General features: G+C 38.3%; 1 protein-coding gene across 2 annotated transcripts in view; it reads left to right on the top strand.

Annotated features, from left to right (window-relative positions):
* PDGFD (platelet derived growth factor D) overlaps window positions 1-19,636 on the top strand; it is a 308,762-nt gene that overhangs the window by 281,910 nt on the left and 7,216 nt on the right. For both annotated transcript variants that reach the window (XM_006833783.1, XM_006833782.1), the window contains exon 6: window positions 15,269-15,483. In XM_006833783.1, the coding sequence (XP_006833846.1) occupies window positions 15,269-15,483 (215 nt within the window). The remainder of the gene's footprint in view (window positions 1-15,268; window positions 15,484-19,636) is intronic.

The raw sequence follows: 19,636 nt of genomic DNA, 5'->3' as shown, positions 1-19,636 counted from the left end.
GCATTCTGAACCACCTACATGGATCACCAAGGCAAGGGAAGACAGGTTTAATATTTCAGCTGTTATTTTTGGTTTTTAGGACTTACAAATACAAATCCATTCCTGTTTTTTGATTCGTGAGGAAGGGCACAATGGAAAAAAATGGAAAAGGGAAACGAACTATGGATAATGGCAATCCATTAGGTATCAAATACAATATGAATATTAGAGGATCTCTAAAAAAGGTTTATTACTATCAGGATAATAATTATGTAATGATGTGCAGAAATAAGCTCGTCATTTAGGAATGTCTGTTAAGCTTCTAAGGAGCTGATAAGGCATAGTGGGTTAAAGTTGGACTGCTAGCCACAAGGTTAGCAGTTCGAATCTACTACATGTTTTGTGGGAGAAAGATGAGGCTTTCTGCTCTCATGAAGATTTACAATCTTGGAAACCCTATACAGGGTCACTATGAGTCATCACCACCACCACTACCATTGAGTGTCTTCTCATTTGCCTAAACTAATCAAAGGTAGCATCTTTAATGGTTCCAAAGAGTGGGAATCTAATATTAACCATGAATGTAAATATATAAAACACTGATTTTTATAAATTCTAAAATAAAACACAAATACAAGTGTGAAGAATTTATGTAATGAGGCAGAAGCAGTTAGTATTTCCCAATTAAATTTTGTTTTACTTCTATTTAACAGAAGCTCTCTTATTTAGTAGAGATTTTTTTAGTTTTCTTCAAGAAGAATGTTAAAAATGAGAAGCTTAAGAACAGTAAAAGTAAGAAAAGAGGTAGAAGAAAGAAAAGAGGCAGGTTACGTTGACAAGTGCTGAAGGCACAACTTCAGTGCAGGAGGTCTTTAAATTTAAAGGTAATAGATAAGCTCAAACTTGTCTATAAAAGCTTCTGGACTGAAGATATTGTGTTGTTAAATGCCATCAATTGGTTCCGACTCACAGAGACCCTGTATAGAGTTTCTGAGTATAGAGAAACTCAGAATAGTGAGTTTGAATTGCCGACCTTGCAGTTCAAAGTGACCTTGCAGTCCAGTTCCTATACTATAGTGCCAAATAGCAAGTTAATATGTCCAACTTTCAGTTTCCTAGGGCATACTGGAGAAACAGGTAGCATGAAGAATTGAAATCTATAAATAACCACAATTCCAAACCCCAAGTTTTGCCAAGAATTTCAACCTCATGTTTCAACTTCAAAGCTGCCTAAAAGTTAAACAAATAAGCAAACAAAACTTTTCAAGTTCAAGTTTCATTTACTTGTTCTGATGGATATGCATCATGAGTGCAGAAAATTTGTCCAAAGTTAGATACAGTTGGGTGGATACTTTTTTAATCCACCCTATCACCTGGTAGCATAGTGGTTACGAATCGGGCTGCGAACCTTAAGGTCAGCGATTTGAAACTACCAGCTGCTCCGCAGAAGAAAGATGAGGCTTTCTACTCCTGTAAAGATTTACACCCTAGGAAACCCTGTACAGGGTCGCTATGGGTCGGAACTGACTCTATGGCACTTAACAACAACAACAACAACATCACCATCTGAATCATTATGCAGTAAATGTGGTTTAATTGAAACTGCACTTTGATTCATTTAAAACACATGCCTATAAACTTAAGGGAGCATAGGGATTCTGTAGGATACGCACTGAACTTCAGATCACAGGGTCAGAGGTTCATGCCTACCAACCACTCCACAAATGAAAGATGACAAAGGTTGACAGCCTCAGAAACCCTATATAGGGTCTCGATGGGTCAGAACCTATTTGATAGTGCTTAACAACTCAGGAGTCCTGGTGTGGCGCTGTGGGTGAATGCGCCAGACTGCAAAGCCGTTTGAGCTGCGAGGTTTGCAGTTCAAGCTCACCAGACTCTCCTTGGAAACCCTACAAAGGGTCTCTATGGGTCGGAACCGGCTTGACGGCACTTAACCACAACAACAACTCAAACTTAGCAGAGTATGTTCATGTTCAGAGCATGAAACTTGACAATTCTAAATTAATAAATGATTGACCTTGAAGTCTACTAAACTGAATATTAAATGAGAATTGATAATAACGATATTCATAAATATCTAGATGTTGAATTGATTCCAAATGACAGAATTCAAAATATATGCATTTTATGGGCTCTAAATGATAAGATACTATAACTCTCGAATAGTTACTGATCCATTTCCATTGATCAAATACTAGTTTTAGAATTTCCTACAGGACATTATTTTCTTCTAAATTCTAAACACTTGACTTCTTTATTTCTTAAATGCTTTATGAGCAAATAACTGGCATAAGGAACTGAGTGCTAAATAAAACTTATGATCTATATCAAAATCTTTGAATTGGTTCTGAAGTCTTTTAAGTCATAGTAATTTTATTTTTTATTCTTTATTGCTGTTTCTTTTGCCATGCTATGGCATGCTAATCAGAATTATACAAATTTCCTACTTTCAAAGGTGGTTTAAAATCTGGGAAATAATTTTACTGTACAACATTAACATATTTTAGACACAAGCTGGAGTAACCACAAATTGAAGATTTGCAACTTTCTCCATTTGCTTATTTGATATCTGAGGGAGAGTTTGCAAAAAAGTCATTGACTGACAGCAGAGATGAATCATAAAAGCCAATATTTATATATCACCCCTGTGTAATTACCTTTGAGTAAAGTAAACAAAACAGGTACTGGGAACATTATATCAAAATGGATGTATTTTTGTAATTTGTATTCTTGAATGAAGGAGCACTGGCAATGTAGTGGATTACAAACTGGGCTGCTTAACTGCAAATTAGTTCAAATCTGCCAGTTGCTCACCAGGAAAAAAAAAAAAAAAATGAGGCTTTCTGCTCCTATAAAGATTTGCAGCCTTGGAAACCCTATACAGGGTCGCTATAAATCAGAATCAACAGAGTGGTACACAACCAACAACCTCCGCCTCCATTCTTGAATGAGGATTAGCTTTACTGGGTTTTCTTGTTTTGTTTTTGTTATTACTTTTAGATTTATTATTATGTTCTATGCCCCAAACAAAAACTTTTTTTTAATTAGCATTAAAATTGTTTACTATAAATTTAATATAAATAAAGCAAGGTGTTGTGATATAAAGAGAATAAGCTTTGTTTCTTTCCTTTTTTTTTTCAAACGTGATAAAATGCTAACTCAGGTCCTAACATCTTATAGTAATTGCTAACAAATCTGACCCTCTGTTTTTCATATCTCTAAAAAGGGTATGATTGTAATAACTTTACAAAGTTGTGTTGTTGTTGTTAGGTGTGTTTGAGTCTAATTCTGACTCATAGTGACCCTGTATATGGCTTCCGAAGAGTGACTGGTGAGTTTGAACTGCTGACCTTGTGGTTCCACCTGCCCTTGTGTTTATCCAACAGTGCCACACCAGGACTCCCAAAGTTGTGTTATGATTAAATAATATGCAGAGTACCTAACATATACCAAAAACCAAACCAGTTGCTGTAGAGTTTACTCCCACTCATGATAACTTCATGATATCAGAATACATCTGTGCTCCATGGGGTTTTTCAGCAGCTGAATTTTCCACCACGACTTTCTTCCCAAGGGTTTCCAAGGAGCAGTTGGTAAGCTTGAACTGCCAACCTTGTGGTTCAAACAGACTTTGCCGTGCAGCACATTAATCCACAGCACCACACCAGGACTCCACTATTTTTACTTTAATTGCTTACAAATCTCTGCATAAACCAAGATATTTCTATGAACTCTTCTATTCTTTTCTCTGTCAGGCTCAAAGATAACCATCAGTAATAATCTGGAGAGCTTCATACATATTATCCAAACATTGTCATAATCAAGTATCTGTATAATCAGTGTACTCAGAAGTTTACAAAATATTACCAAGTACTAAACTTTGTCTGTTTACCTAGAGAATTTTGGGCACCCTTTCTCTTCCTGGATGTTTACTTTGCTAAAGTTTTTTTTTTACTTTTTTAGGACTCCTATAATTTGTAAGTATATCGATTCCCTAGTCACTCAGTTTGCCAGTAAGCATTAATAAAAGGCTTATTATTGTTTATCATGTTGCATGTGTTGATGAGGACGCACATATAAAATGTTTGAAGCAACTCTCAGCACAGAGACAAGGGCATTTTCTAGTTGTTTTTCCTCTTAGACAAGGTTGTACATCTTTCTGGATATATTGACCACAGTCTCATAACCAAAGTTATTCTTCCTCCTCAAGTGTATAATTCAAATGAAAATCAATAGGAAAAATCTCTTTGGCAGTGAAGTACCATAGGTAACTAGCATCTAGATATGCCAATGTGTGTTTTCCAAAGCAGAGATAACTGTGTATTCCTGATATTTACCATTCACATTTTTGTCTTTTTCTGTGAAGCATTGGGAACCATTAAAGCATCCTTTACTTAGTGTCTGGAGGGGCCTTAAAGAGACAGCACATCTTTCTTGGAGCACAGGCTCAGACAGGAACTGCTGGTAGTGGAAGAAATCAGCTAAGAGTCTGTACTTGTAAAGGACTGTGCTAAGTCCCATGCAGTTAACTTGGATACATATAATCATTGCTTCTCACATTTAGATTCAGGTGGACATGACCTTTCCTTCTTTTTAGATCCCTAAATGAAGAAATCTCCATGACTTCTGGTTTTAAATGATTCTATTATTAATCTTGTCTCCCTTAACTGTTTTGCTCATTTCAACAATAATATGGGATATGCCTGCTGAGAGCCAGGCACTGGCCTGTTATTTAAATACTCTTAACTCATTCAATCTTAGTGCATTTCTTGGCAGGAAAGTAGTGATATTCTCATTTACATAGCTTAAAAAAAAAATGGAAAGATTTGTTAGCAGTTAGAAAAGAAGAGAGCCATAGCATAAATGTGGATTTGTCAGTTTAGACATGCTGTAGGTGTCGCAAGGGTGTTTAGCTCAGACTCGTGGTCCAGAATGACAGTATGAGGGAGAGAGAAATGTTAAAGACCTCCTTGTGCTTAGTCATCTCCTAACTTGCTTCCTTATTTTTCATTTTATAGATGTGTCTTTTACATCCCCCTGAGCCATGAGTTCCTGGTGTACCAAAAAATTGTCATATGAACTGCTTCCATGCCTCATTCAGGGCCTTGTAGATATTCATTCATTCATCCAACACATATTTACTGAATGATTCCTAAATGCTGGATGACCTTAAGCAAGCTTTCATGTCTATCAAATGGGAACTATAATCTCTAAACTGAGGGTTTGTTATGGGAATTCAAAGAGACTTGGGTTTGTGGATGCATCTCGTGCAGTGATGGGCACGTAGTAGGCAGTAGTTAAATTCCCGTTCACTTGTATAACATGATCATGTTTTAAACCCTGAAAATTAGGAATTGTTTCACAAGGAATCTTTTCTTGTGGTTTAAATTCATTTCTCTCTGCTCTGCTCTCAGGAAACTAGCTAAGCACTTTGTCTTCTTATATAAATATTAATGGTAAATGTTTCCATTCTTTTGAAATTAAACCAACTATTGGAATCATGATATTCAGTGTTATTTACTTTAAAGAGACCCCAGTATTTCCTCATTGTTGCTGTTGTTGTTAAGTGTTGTCGAGTCAGTTCTAACTCATAGCAACCCTATATAGGGTTTCCAAGGCTTTAAATCTTAGCAGGAGCAAAAAGTCTCATTATTCTCCAATGGCACAACTGGTGGGCTCGAACTACTTTGTGGTCCACTGTCCAGTGCTTATCATATGGAGCCACCACATTCCCATTTCCTCTCTAAGTTATAAAATAAGTTTCTTTCCAGATATAATTGTACTTCCAAATCAGGACTGAAACGTGAAAACAGTTTTCACAATTATGTGCTGATTTATAGAAGAAGGAATCTGAAAATCTCAGTGCAATGTAATGTCCATAAAGATGAACAGACTCTGAAGGAATTTATGAACCTTGAAACAGGCTGAGAGGCAATAGTTTCTTGCCGTGAAAATACTACAATTAATCATCTACCCTACTCACTTCCCACGCCAAAAGCATGGTACATTTCTTGTTTCAACATCAAGTCAAGTTTTTAGCACTTTGCAGAACAGACTGAATTACTATAGGAGGCTTCCAAAACTGTGTGACAAATATCAATAGAAAGGTATGGAATTTTGTCACAAACTTTTTGAAACCCCTTCATATTTTCTTTTTGGCAAAGATATGCTCCTTCTTGCCTTGAGATATTTTCTGAGAACCAACCATCTTGGTATCATCCTGTGCCATGTATAGGACTGAGAGTAATTTGCCAAGATCTCAACACCAGTTAGTTTCATGCATCAAGTCCAGCTGGAACTACAACTCTGGTTCCTCAGTCTAGCCTAACACCTTCCCACTACACTACATAACAGGTCTGTCTTGAGCTGAGAGACGAACATTACAACAGATGAGTTGGTACTCTACTCACTCTCTGAAAGATAGTTGAACTCTCTCCCTCTCTTTTGTGAAGAACAAGTAAGTTTAAAAAAACAAAAAACAAAAAAAAAAAAAAACTGGTAGTTTGTTTTATGTATCCAGTTAGTATAGTTACTGAATACCTACCTGTTCTTTGCAAGGAAAATCAGGATTTATTGGTAGGGCTATAAATGGCCAAACTTTTCTAATCTTGACTTTAAGCTTATAGGTTTCTATGAGGAGTTCTGGAGTGGCAAGGTTGAATAAGCACTGAACTGCTAACTACAAGGTCAACAGTTCAAGTCTGCCAGTTGTTCCTTGGAAACCCTATAGTGTCGCTGAGCCAGAACCAACTCAATGGCACTTAACAAACAACATTGAGAGTCACAACAGACAGGCTTTGAAAGATCAGAAACTTTGGGGCCCATAAACACTGTTGACTTCATTCCAACTAATAGTAACTCTATAGAACATAGTAGACCCACCCTGCTGAGTTCCCAAGACTATAATCTTTACAGAACCAGATAACCATGTTTCTCCCAAGGGTTCGAACCATCAACCTTTTGCTTAGCAGCTGAGTGCTTAGCATCTGTGCTACTAGGACTCCTGAATGCCTTAATGCTGCTGCAGTTTTTATTGGATTTAATTAGTTATCTTAAATATTCTGAACTAACATATATGCTTGTTGTTGTTGTTGTTGTTGCTTAGACTACAAAAATGACGTGTTTTTTTCAGCAGCTTCCTAGTACTTGAAACCAAATGATTTCAGGGGAAGTGAACTTAATGTCCTGCATTCAGTTCTGCTACTGTGGGCTAAACACTAAATAAAAGGGGGCGGGGGGAGAGATGGCTCACTTCCTACTTCCAAGAACCTTACAGTTCAGTGCAAGAGAAGCACCTAAATCAACCAATAAAGAAAGTTTCACCAAGTAGGTCTTAAATCATAGCATAGAAAGTGTGGGGAGTATTAGTAAAGGGGTAAGAGGAGATATAGGGTGACGGTACCTTTTGACTTAGGTCATAAAAGATGAAAAACATGTAGTAGACAGATTGCGTTGTTGTCGTTAAGGGTCATCACATCTGCTCCAATTCACAAGATAGGGCTTCTGAGGAGTTTGAACTTCCATCCTTGTGGTTAGTGATGGCTTAGTGCTGTAGTGATACAGCGGGACTAAAGACAGATTGTAGTGAAGGGAAGACAAAATGGCATAGCATGGTGTTAAAAAAAAGAGCACAGTCTGGCTTTAAGAGCTCACTGTTCTCATGTCATCACCATGTGCTAAGTGTGTGGTAATATGCAGGCTGCTGTCTTGCCTGCTACACAGTTTACAAAGGATTTCAACATTATAAAGGCTAGACTAGACATTCTATAGTGATTACTGTCTATCTCCAATAATGTACAGAAGTTTAATTGGATACTCTAGCAGATTCAGGAAGATCAAGTGAAAACGTCTGGTGACACATATAGCAGAATAAAGATTGATGAAAGAGCACAGTGAAAGTTAGCCATTATCTTGACAGACTCACCCCAGCAAACCAGCCTGCTGTTGGGGAAAACAAGCAGTGAATTAAACATGCGTGAGAAGAACAAAGAGTTCAAGATGAAGAGATTATTTGTTTCACAATGAATTTTTATAGTCACAAAATTGAAATTACCAATTTAGAAAAGACACTGAAAATATTTTCTTCAGCTGTTCACTGCCCATCCATGCCTTGCTTGCCAAGTATGTAAAAGTATGTTGGCTTTATCTGTCAAAGATAAGGAATCTCTAGAATTATGGGCACTTGTTTCTACTATGGACAAGCATCATTATCAGGCCTCCCAGCCCTCCACTTGGGCTTCTGATTGCTTTTCATGACACAAACTGCAGGCTGGAGAGAAAAAGAAATTCAACTAGAAATGAGACCAACATAAAGAGCTTGCATTAGCAAAAATCCCCTCAGTCCAGGTGAAAAGGATGAAATTCATTATATTGTAAAAATAGCACAGAAAAAAAGGTGGGTTTGTGCAATTGTCTGACTTACTAGGAGAAACATGGTGTACTTTTCCAGTAGGATCTGATAGGTGAATATGTGTGCACAGATAGATGCTCAGGTAAATGTAATGGAAAACAACTTGAAAAGGCCAATGCAGAGTCTATCAGTGCACCAAGGAAGTCAGGCCATTTGGTCAGCAAGTGGTCCTCCAGTGGAAAGAGTCTGATATGTCTGGGAAAGCTGCTGTTTGCATCATCCTTCAGACTAAGACTCATAAGGACAAGAGGCATTAAAAAGTCCGATTCAAAACTTAGCTTTGCCACTTACTGTTGACAAGTTTTTTGTTTATTTCTACAAGGTTTAGTTTCCTCATCTATTATAGGAAATTAATAAAGGTATATAATTAATAGCATTTATGGCAATTTCATACAATCATATATGTGAAGAACGTTCCTCACTACCTGACACTTAGTAATAGAGATGGCCAGGATCAAAAAGACCAGCTGACTCTCTTTTCTCCCACACTTTAACTCTAATCCATCAGAAATTGAACAAGGTAGCACAAACTGTGCTCAACTGCTGAAACGTAAACGTTGGCAGTTCAAAATCATTCATTGGTAACGGGGAATATACATCAGGTGATCTGATGCCAATAAGAGTCCAGCCAAGAAAACTCCATGGAGCAGTTTGACTCTGAAACATATGGGGTGGCTGTGAGTTGGAATCTAGTCAAATCTACCCACTGATACTGCAGAAGAAATGTCTGCTAATCTGTTTCCATTAAGATTATAGCCAGAAAAATCCCGATGGAGCACTTCTACTCTTATAATCCATGGGGTGTTATGAGTCAGAATTAGCAGCGACTGGTTTAGATTTTTTTGTTTTTGCACTCACCAGTGTATCGTTGCTTTACATATTCCCATCCCACTGCTCAAATCTCAGAATTTTTATCTTAGTATGAGGGGCCTCTGGGACTAGGCCATGTTTTTCAGCTGGGACTACAGTAGAAAGAGACCCCATTGTACTGTGCAGCACCCAATGCTGAATAAATTAGTTTTGTGTAATGGACCTTCTGGGACTTTCCAACAGTAGGTCAACAGGCAGACCAAAAAGCTTAACTGATGTTGAAGATCCATGAAAAAGCAAGGTTCAAATTCAGAAGGACAGCAAAAGAAGGATTATAACAATATGTTCACCTAGGTTTGAGGGCTAACGTGAGCCTGACCTTGAAATTTTCAATAGCTTCATATGAACATGAAAGTTGGACAGAGTAAGGAAGACTGTAGAAGAATTGATGCACTGGAGGAGAATATTAAAAATACCATGGTGTGCCAAAAGAACAAGCCAATCTGTACTGGAAGAAGTACAGTCAGATAGATGTCCCTTAGAAGCCAGGATGGTCAGACTTCATCTCTCATACTTCAGACATATTATCAGGAGGGACCAGTCCTTGGAGACAGACATTATGATTGGTAAAATGTTGTTGTTGTTGTTAGGTGCCATTGAGTTGGTACCGACTCATGGCGACCCAATGCACCACAGAACAAAACACTGCCTGGTCCTGGGCCAATCTCACAATTGTTGCCACACTTGAGCCCATTGATGCTGCCACTTTGCCAATCCATCTCGCTGGGGGTCTTCCTCTTTTTTTCTGACCGTCCACCTTACCAAACATGATATCCTTCTCCAGCAACTGGTCCCTCCTGATAACATGTCCAAAGTATGAGAGACGAAGTTTGGCCATCCTGGCTTCCAATGAGCACTCTGGCTGCACTTCTTCCAACACAGATCTGTTGGTTCTTTTGGCAGCCCAAGGTACTTTCAATAGTCTTCTCTAACACCATAACTCAAAAGCATCAATTCTTCTACAGTCTTCCTTATTCACTGTCCAGCTTTCGCATACATATGAAGTTTTCGAAATACCTTGGCTTAGGTCAGGCACACCTTAGTCCTCACGCTGACATCTTTGCTCTTCAACACTTTAAAAAGGTCTTGTGCAACAGATTTGCCTAATGCACTACATCGTTTGATTTCTTGACTGCTGCTTCCATGAGTGTTGATAGTTGAATCCAAGAAAATGAAGTCCTTGACAACTTCACTGTTTTCTCTGTTGATAAGGTTGTTTATTGGTCCAGTGGCAAGGGTTTTTATTTTCTTTACATTGAGATGCAATCCATACTGAAGACTATGCTCTTTGACATTCATCAGTAATATTTTAAGTCCTCTTCACTTTCAGCAAGCAAAGTTGTATAATCTGCATATTGCAGGTTATTAATGATTCTCCCTCCAATCCTGATGCCATGATTTTCTTCATATAACCCAGCTTCTTGGATTATCTGTTCAGCATACAGGTTGAATATGTATAGTGAAAGAATACAACCCTGTCGCACACCTTTCTTAATTTTAAACCACTCCATGTTCCCATGTTCTGTTCGAACAACTGCCTCTTGGTCCATGTACAGATTCCTCATGAGCACAATTAAGTGTTCTGGAATACTCACATACTTCACAATGTTGTCCATAGCTTGTCACGATCCACACAATTGAAAGCCTTTGTGTAGTCAGTAAAGCACAGGTAAACATCTTTCTGGTATTCTTTGCTTTTAGCGAATGGTAAGATGTAGGGTCAGCAAAAAAGAGGAAGATCCCCAATAAGATGGATTTGTATAGTAGCAGCAGCAATGGACTCAAATGTAGCAATAACTGTGAGGTTGGTGCAGGCCCAGATAGTGTTTTGTTCTGTTGTGCGAGTCACTATGAATTGATAATGACTTGGCGGCACCAAGAACAAGTTTGAAATAAGGAAAATTGGATGAAATTAATGAGTCTTGGAATTAAATCGAGAACATCCTTGCTCCTCTGTAAAGATAAAGCATGAACGGAAAAGGACAACCCCTTTCCCTAGATTTGCACAGTTCACCCTGCCTCCCTCCCAGAAGGCTCCACCAGTTCCCCTCCCAAGCTGAGCACCAGAGCCTAATTGCTGCTCAGCCGCATGCCTGGCTCCCTGCTCTGCCAAGCTGCCTAATCAGTCTTCTTTGACTAGAAACTCAATATCCCCTGCAGAGAGTCTGCAATCACGCAATGAAATTATTTGCATCCAGTCAGAAGAACCTTTTAGTTGTAGTTCTAAATTGAGTGCCTTGATAGTTTCAATCCCCTGATAAGTAGGGCAGCTGGATTCTACGGCAGTCACACTGGGCCACGGTTTTTAGTCTCATCAGTGAATTGATGCAGAAAACTGACAATGTAAATCTCTTCATGGCTAGTAAGAAACAGAAGTCACCAGCTCCAGTCACCAGAACAGCTATATAATATGAAGAATTTCATTTCAAGGGGAGTAAGTCATATACGCCTTATCCTTATGAAGGATACTTCAGGATTTAGCTTAATTCCAAAGAGTAGCTATGCTTTCATTTGACTTGAATATATCCTGGAAATAAGAATGTGACCATTCATCACCTCTCCCTCTATATAACACCTACTGAGAAACTTGACAGAGCATCCAGGAGGTTGGTCCTCTACCTTTAGCTTCTGAGTTACCCATCATCCCCCTGTTCTGGTTGATATGGCAAAGACTGTGGAACAGAAGGAGGAAGGGCTTCAAATCCATTTAACCACTTACTGTTCACCTTGGATATATTGTACCCACCTCAAAAGGGTGGACAATAAGTAAGTCCAGTGGCATATATTACATGCCTCTTAATACTGCTATTTCCTGTCTCCCTTCCCACACATCACAATACTTTCTTGCTAATAGGATTCTTTTTATTCTTATTCATCTGTGTTAGACAAATATCCCCCCATTATCATAAGCAGCAGACTTGGCCCTCTGCATCAGTCCTGCCCACAGCCCAGCAGTGCTCAGGCTAGCATCGGTATTTATCTCAAGGTGACACTTGTAAGGGATGATTGCTGCACTTCTTAATCCATTTATGTAATCCTTCCTGCTTTGCTTGCAGTTATTTTCAGGGCTTTAGCAGCAATAAAATGGTTCCTTTCCCAAGACAGAGTTCATTCAATTTAAATCTGGATTGATTATAACTAAACTTAGGACATGCCTTTACAAAGGAAGGGAGAAAAACAGCAATAAATTATGCACAATGATTATTTAGCATTTATTCAACTCCAACAGTGTCCTAAGCTTGGGATATAACAATTGGAACTAAACCCCTGTTCTTGAGAATTCAAAACATCATTCCATACATGAAAGGTAGTCACCCACACAGTTAGGCAGAGTTTCAGTCCAATTGCTATGTAGTTCTTTCTTCCAGAGGTATCCAACTATATGACCCATTTTGGGTTTTTTTCCTGGCCCTCAATGAAATTAGCTGATTTCCTGAGGACTCTTGACTTCCAGGGAGGGCCAGGAAAAAAACAAAAAAACAAAACAAAACTGGTCATATACGTGGATATTCCTTAAATAAGCAATTCCAGGGAGACTCCTTGCCCATACTTGTGCCTTCTCTTCCTTAAAGTTTTCTTCAGATGTGTTCTACTGACAAGTCCTTGGCCTTTTAACCTCTACACCAAAAGACCATTCCTTGCTGCTTCTCAAAGAGTTTTGTTTAAAACTAAGACACAATAGGGCCAGAGTCTCCCTGTGGTGGTCTAACTGGTACACAAGGGAAGCACACTAAGAAAAAGTAGTTAGAACTCATGTAGATAAAATGCTTTTCTCCTAGCTGTATTCTTGTAAAAAGATATTCATGTATCAGCTCACTAATCGTTGGATTTGGATGCCAAGTAGACGATTGTTAAGTGGATTTTAAGAACACTAGTTAAAATATAATTTATATAAAACAATAATACAGATTTTATTTAAGTCAGTATTTCTGAGGACATCTGATGATACAGTGGTTAAAAGAGTCGGTTGTTTACCGAAATGTGAGCATTTTGAACCCACCAGCCACGTCACAGGAGAAAGATGTGGTGGTCTGTCTCCTTAAATATTTACAGTCTCAAAAATCCAATGGAGCAGTTCTACTCTGCCCATTAAGGTCACAAAGAACCAGAATTCACTGCATGAAAATGACATAACTATTTATGACTTAGATTTGAAAAATTACAGTGATTTTTTTAATTCATAAAAGTCCCATTAATCATGACAATTATTGACATAAAGCCATGGTCCAAAAAGAGAAATATGTGAATATTTTGTGTTTTGTTTCTTTATTTTTGGCTATATAGATCTGGTGTGGCATTGTAGGATAAGCACTGGACTGCTGACCTATGTATAGGTCAGGTGTTCAAATCCACCCATCAGCTGCTCCTTGGAAACCCTGTACAGGATTGCTAAGAACTTGAACCAACTCTAAGCCATTTAACAGCAACAACAGTTTTTTTTTGCTTTTGCTTTTTTTTTCAGTAGTAAAAACATTTATTATCAAGCAAACTGGGGAACAATGTGCTTTAAATACTATGCATTTGGCGGAGGGGGAACACCACCCCTCCACACAATTACAACCAAAGACCTGGCATTTGTACACCTCAGCCATCTTTATTTCACTGTTAAGCTATGACTTCATAGGGAATAGGTTCTAGCAGCTCAGGCTCCTTTCCATTGGTTTTCACAAAGTGCGCCTCTCTGAGGGGAGCAGGCAGGTGCTTTAGCTGGACCCAGGTCCCTTTCTCTTTGGCTTCCTTCTTTTTCTGATCATTTTCCTTCACTCGCTTCAGGAAGCTGTCTCTGCTCTTAGAGCGCTTAATATGCTCAATGCGCACACTAATTCTCATGGCAAGACTCTTGCCCTAGACATGCTTGTTCACAACAATTCCAATAGCATGTTGGGTCATACTGTAGACTCTTCCAGTTTTCCCGTGGTGATATTTGTGGGGCATACCTTTCTGAACTGTGCCCATTCCCTTGATGTCCACAATATAGCCTTTCTTGTAGATTCACATGTATGTGGCCAAAGGAACGACCCCATGTTTTGTGAAAGGCCTGGAGAACATATAGCATGTACCCTGCCTCTTTCTCTTTGTGTTCCACATCTTGGGGGATTACCGTAAGATGACAGCTCCAGCCGATAGCAGCAACAACAGTTTAAAGGGGGAAAAAATACGCAAATCATTAATATGAATCAAGATGAAAAGGAATAACTAGTACCAATTGAGTGCCAGGCATAATACAATCAATCCATCAAGTAGTTTTATATTATTTACAACATTTAGAAGAAAAGGCAGAGCAGCTAAGTAACTTCCCAACTAAAAAGAGGCAGAGTACTAAAGTGAAGGCTGTAGCTTTACTGCAGAGCCCAAGCACTTAACCTCTATGCTTGGGCTCAATGCACAAATAATGAATTATACTCACAACAGCAACAACAAATGCCCTTTTCTTTAACACTTTGATTGACCTTTGAGTTAAACTTAAGCTAGAGCTTTTCTCCCCCATGTTTACGTGTACAGTTTCATTACCAGGTAAATAGATTAGTTATCCCTAATGTGTCCCTGTATAACTCAAATTGTGTTTTTTAAAATGACTCTAGATTCATGGAAAGAGAAGGGCTGTGTGCTGGCGGCCAGGAGGCAGGCTTGCAGAATGTGCTCTTTGGTTGTTTAAAAGAATATATATTCCTGAGTGTTTTTGTGTTCATTAAAAAAAAAGGAAATAAAGGCAAATACTGCTGAATGATCATGCAGTGCATGGAGGGGATTGTAATCATTACAATGAATCGATGAGTGTAAAACCGATGTGCTCCCATGTAAACTTTCACTCAATTCACAATAAAAACTTAAAAAAAAAAATGTATGACTCAGAATCAAGGATTGATTTAGAAATAATTTAGAAATGAAAAAGGACAGATGATTCTCTAGGTTAAGATTGTCTTCACAGAACCTTTTCACTACGTTCCCTAAAGCATGTGTCTTCCCATTATGTGTGTTTCCTTACAGTTAACCTGGACAGGATGAATGACGATGCCAAGAGGTACAGTTGCACTCCCCGGAACTACTCGGTCAATATAAGGAGAGAGCTGAAGCTGACCAACTTGGTCGTTTTTCCACGTTGCCTCCTTGTGCAGCGCTGTGGAGGCAATTGTGGCTGTGGAACTGTCCACTGGAAGTCCTGTAGGTGCACTGCAGGGAAAACTGTGAAAAAGTATTACGAGGTATGTCCTTCCAAAATGTCTTTGTTGCCACGTTGCATTTAGCCCTTTCTGGCTACATCAGTCCTCTACAGGGTACAGCAGGGACAATGCAAGTGTTTCCAGCTAGGAAGATGATTTGAAGCTGAATTTCTACCTGCCCTAGGCTCCTAAAACCTAGTGTCTTAAGTTTATCCTGCCGAAAGGACTCCTTTTGTTAATTTTCACAATGAACTATGTGATTTAACAACAGCCTGGCAGGAATATAGACTTGAAAGTTAAGTGGATCATACAGATGATTATGTGTGATCCACTAATTTCTAAGTTTATTGGGTACCTTTCTTGAAACAGGATGTTATTTATTTATAGAATATATTAGTGAAATCTAGGTTGCTTTAAGAAAATGCTAGGGGTCAAACTTCAATTAAATTCAGGCATTAAAAATTTAAGCACAGTAAGAAGATATTTTTATCAGCTGTCACTTGAATTGGTTCCAGCCCCCAGCAACTGTATAGGGTTTCCAAGGCTATAAATCTTTGCTGGGGCACAAAGCCTTATCTTTTGTCCCGGTAGCAGCCTCTGGGTTCAAACTGCTGACCTTTTGGTTGGCAACAAGAACTTAACCAGAGTGCCACCAGGGCTCCTTGCATTAGTGCTATGTTTTTTTGTTTTTTTTTTTTTCGTTTTTAAATGTTGCTGTAGTTAAGTGCCGTCGAGTCAGTTCCAATCATAGCAACCCTGTATAATGTTTCCGAGGAGCAGCTGGTGAGCTTGAACCACAGACCTTGTTTTTCAGACCGACTTCGCAATCCATCTATCTTATTAGCCCACAGAGCCACACCAGGACTTCCCTTTTTAAATATCTAGTGCTTTACTGAATGAAAATAAAGAGTAAACAAGAGACGTTAGAAGGTCTGACACTGACTTCTTGTTGTTGTTAAGTGCTGTCGAGTCAGTTCCGACCCATAGTGACCAAGTATAGGGTTTCCAAGGAGACGCTGGTGAGCTTGAACCACCGACCTTGCAGTTCAAATGGCTTTGCAGTCTGGCGCATTACCCACAGCACCACACCAGGACACTGACTAGCGTGCTATCATTTATTGCTTTTGGAAGAATATGCAAGCCACTGATATTTAGAGTCTCCGTTTTCAGATATGTGAAATGAGACTAAGAAGTTATACCAAATAACTCTTGTGTAAGCTATGAAGCATAATATGGAAATGTGTTTGAAAATATAAACAGAGATAGGAAATAAATGGGCATCCTTGTTTCAGTTGCTTTCTCTCAGAGTCCACCAAAACAAAGGAAGACATTATTGTTAGTTGATGTCCAGTTTGCCACCACTCATGGTGATCCCATATACAATGGGATTGCACCATTGTGACCCACAGGGTTTATTTACATTGGCCAATTTTTGGAAGTAGGTTACCGGACTCTTTTTTTATACCAAGATGCTCCTCTGATACCTGTCCACCTTATTACTGGTATTTGGAATACCAGTAGCATAGCTTCCAGAATCATAGCAACACACAAGTCTGACAAACTAACAGACGACTAGTGGTAGGAAAAGATAGTACTCCTAAATAAAATCTCTAATCTCCCTAAATATAATCTCCAGTTTTGTGAAAGTGGATTTTCTTTTTATCTTAAAAACCATAGTAAGTTAAGAAGTAGCTTCTGGCCTAAGTGAAAAATAACTATGTTATAACTGGTATTTTCAGTTTGAAAAATGGAAGAAGTTGTAGGCCACAGTGACCATCCTTATGTTAGGATGGGGCATGCTATTTTAGGCCTACATAGAACATATATTTTATTTTTACTTCACCCCATAGTTTAAAAAGAAGTATGTTTTCATCACTAGAGAATGCTCTTGTCTGTGTTTATTGTGTTATATATTTGTATAACCTGAAGAACTCTAGTTGGGACGTTATCTTTTGTTTCTAAAAACTTGCATTTACTAATGTTTAGAGGTACTCTCAGGATAAATGCAGAATGCAATAATCAGGTTGCAGTTCAAAGGATCTAAGGAAAATCTAAGTGACAAGATCTCTCTTTAGTAAACAATGAGGAAGAATATTTAAGTGCAGGCCTTTGTTGTATTTGTAGAGTGCTTTATATTAGCTTGATTTGTTTAACTGCTTATTGTGGTAGCAAGGAAGTTCACCACAAACCCAGAAGGACCTTTTTTCTCCCCAGCAGTTAACTTTAAAGGACCCAACCACTCTCTTTTCTCCCTGTTCCTTTCTTGTCTGAGTACATAATGACTGCTACCTATAAATTTCTGTTTACAATTAATATCAAGTATGAAAAACCCTGCATCTCTTTATTCTGTAACATGGACAGGTCTGAAATCTTGGCATCTTTTCAAACTTCTTTAAAGCATCACTTTAAGACACGTGTCATAATATTTTTACTTCTAGGGCTCTGCAGAGCTCTATACAAAATCACTCTGCCAAGTGCTGGACAAAGGGACAAAACAGCATCAATCACTCAGTCAGTGACTACATACCTGGAACAAACACTCCTATCATATTTCCCCTGGACTTCTAAAACACTCTGGAAAGGTGTCATGGCTCTCACTATATTGAGTGCCCTATGGGAAATAGCAGAAAACCTGTTCCATTTTTCAGAAATGGGGCTGGCTTGAGCTCAGGCTCTTTAGGGAAAACTTATCTTTTATTATATTAGTTCTGTATCTGTATTCTTACCCCTGAGAAAGGAGAAACCAGTTTCGCCAGCTCATCGTTGTAACTGATGAGATGTGAAATGAGTTTCTATGTGAGATGAACACCCTTAAGGGAGTAACTAGAACTTGTCACACTAATCAGGCTCAATATTTGAATGCTCAACATTTAATGAGTAAAGTCCAGGATAGCTCTGGTAGCATAGTGGTTACAAATCAGGCTGCGAACTGTAAGGTCAGAAGTTCGAAACTACCAGCTGTTCCACAGGAGAAAGATGAGGCTTTCTGCTCCTGTATAGATTTACAGCCTCGGAAACCCTGTAGAGGGTTGCTATGAGTCGGAACTGACTCCACGGCACATCACCACCACCAACGAAACTAGTATTGCTCTTTTCAGAAGCCATGCTGCTTCTACTGTAGGAGTTTGAGCATTCTTTACTGTTTGATAAGGCATTTCCATCTTTTTAATGTCTTGTAACATAGTTTTCTAGCACTATGTTAGAGTTGTTTGTTTTTAGAACTTTTCATTGTGAATTGGGTTTTGTTTTGATTTTGTTTTTCTATTTTCTTAACAATAATTCTGTGCCTTTTGGAATAAATAAGATATAGTGGATACTTTTGGTAGTGAGTTTTAAAAACAGAAGCTTTCAGAAAACATATATTGTGCTGACAAGTAGAGCAGACTATTATTTCAGTTCTCATCTCCCCTTGATAATGTGTAATGAAGGAACAGAATGTTCCCAAGAAATACAGTGACCTTTTAAATATTGCATACTGTTTTTTTTTTTTCATCATTTGACCCCCTGGCTATATCCACCTAGTCAACAGCAAATGACTTAGGAAGCAGCAGAAAGGGAAAAATGGAATTAATTTTCTCAATCCCACCTGTCATATTGGAGTGATTTGGATTTTGCCAAGATATTGAACAACTACCAACACTCTCAAATAGTGCTTTATGCAGTGACGAGGATGCTTCATACCTGTGTGGTCCAATATGGTAGCCACTTGTGGTACTGAGCACTTGAAATGGTTGTAGTCCAAATGGGGTGAGAAACAGAATCTTTTATTATTAATGTAAATGGGTATAACCACACTTGGATAGTGATTGCCATATTGGTTAGCAAGTCTAACGGCATCTAGAATCATTCCTGTCTCCAGGAAAACTGAAAATCGAAGAGCTCAGAAAAACAGGATTCTTTCTGTTTTAATAGAGAATTTTACATTTTAAATTTTCTTACTATAGTCCAAAGGTTTGGAGATAAAAAATATATATATTGAGTTTGGACTCCAGATAAAATAATAAGACATTTTGCTTTTACATATTGTAAGCAACTGCCATTGAAATAAACCAAGCTAAAACTGCAAATTGAGACAACACAAAGGACAGTAATTTTCAAGTTTCTAGTTTCTAACAAAAAGGCAGTGAGTTCTTAAGTCATGATTATAATTAACCATAAAAAGTCCATTTTTCTTTTCTTTTTCTAGGGTTTACAG

The sequence above is a fragment of the Chrysochloris asiatica genome, unplaced genomic scaffold, assembly GCF_000296735.1.
Source record: "Chrysochloris asiatica unplaced genomic scaffold, ChrAsi1.0 scaffold00008, whole genome shotgun sequence".
NCBI lineage: Eukaryota > Metazoa > Chordata > Mammalia > Afrosoricida > Chrysochloridae > Chrysochloris > Chrysochloris asiatica.
The sequence above is the reverse complement of the archived record's forward strand: the minus strand, read 5'-3'. Positions and strand labels throughout refer to the sequence as shown.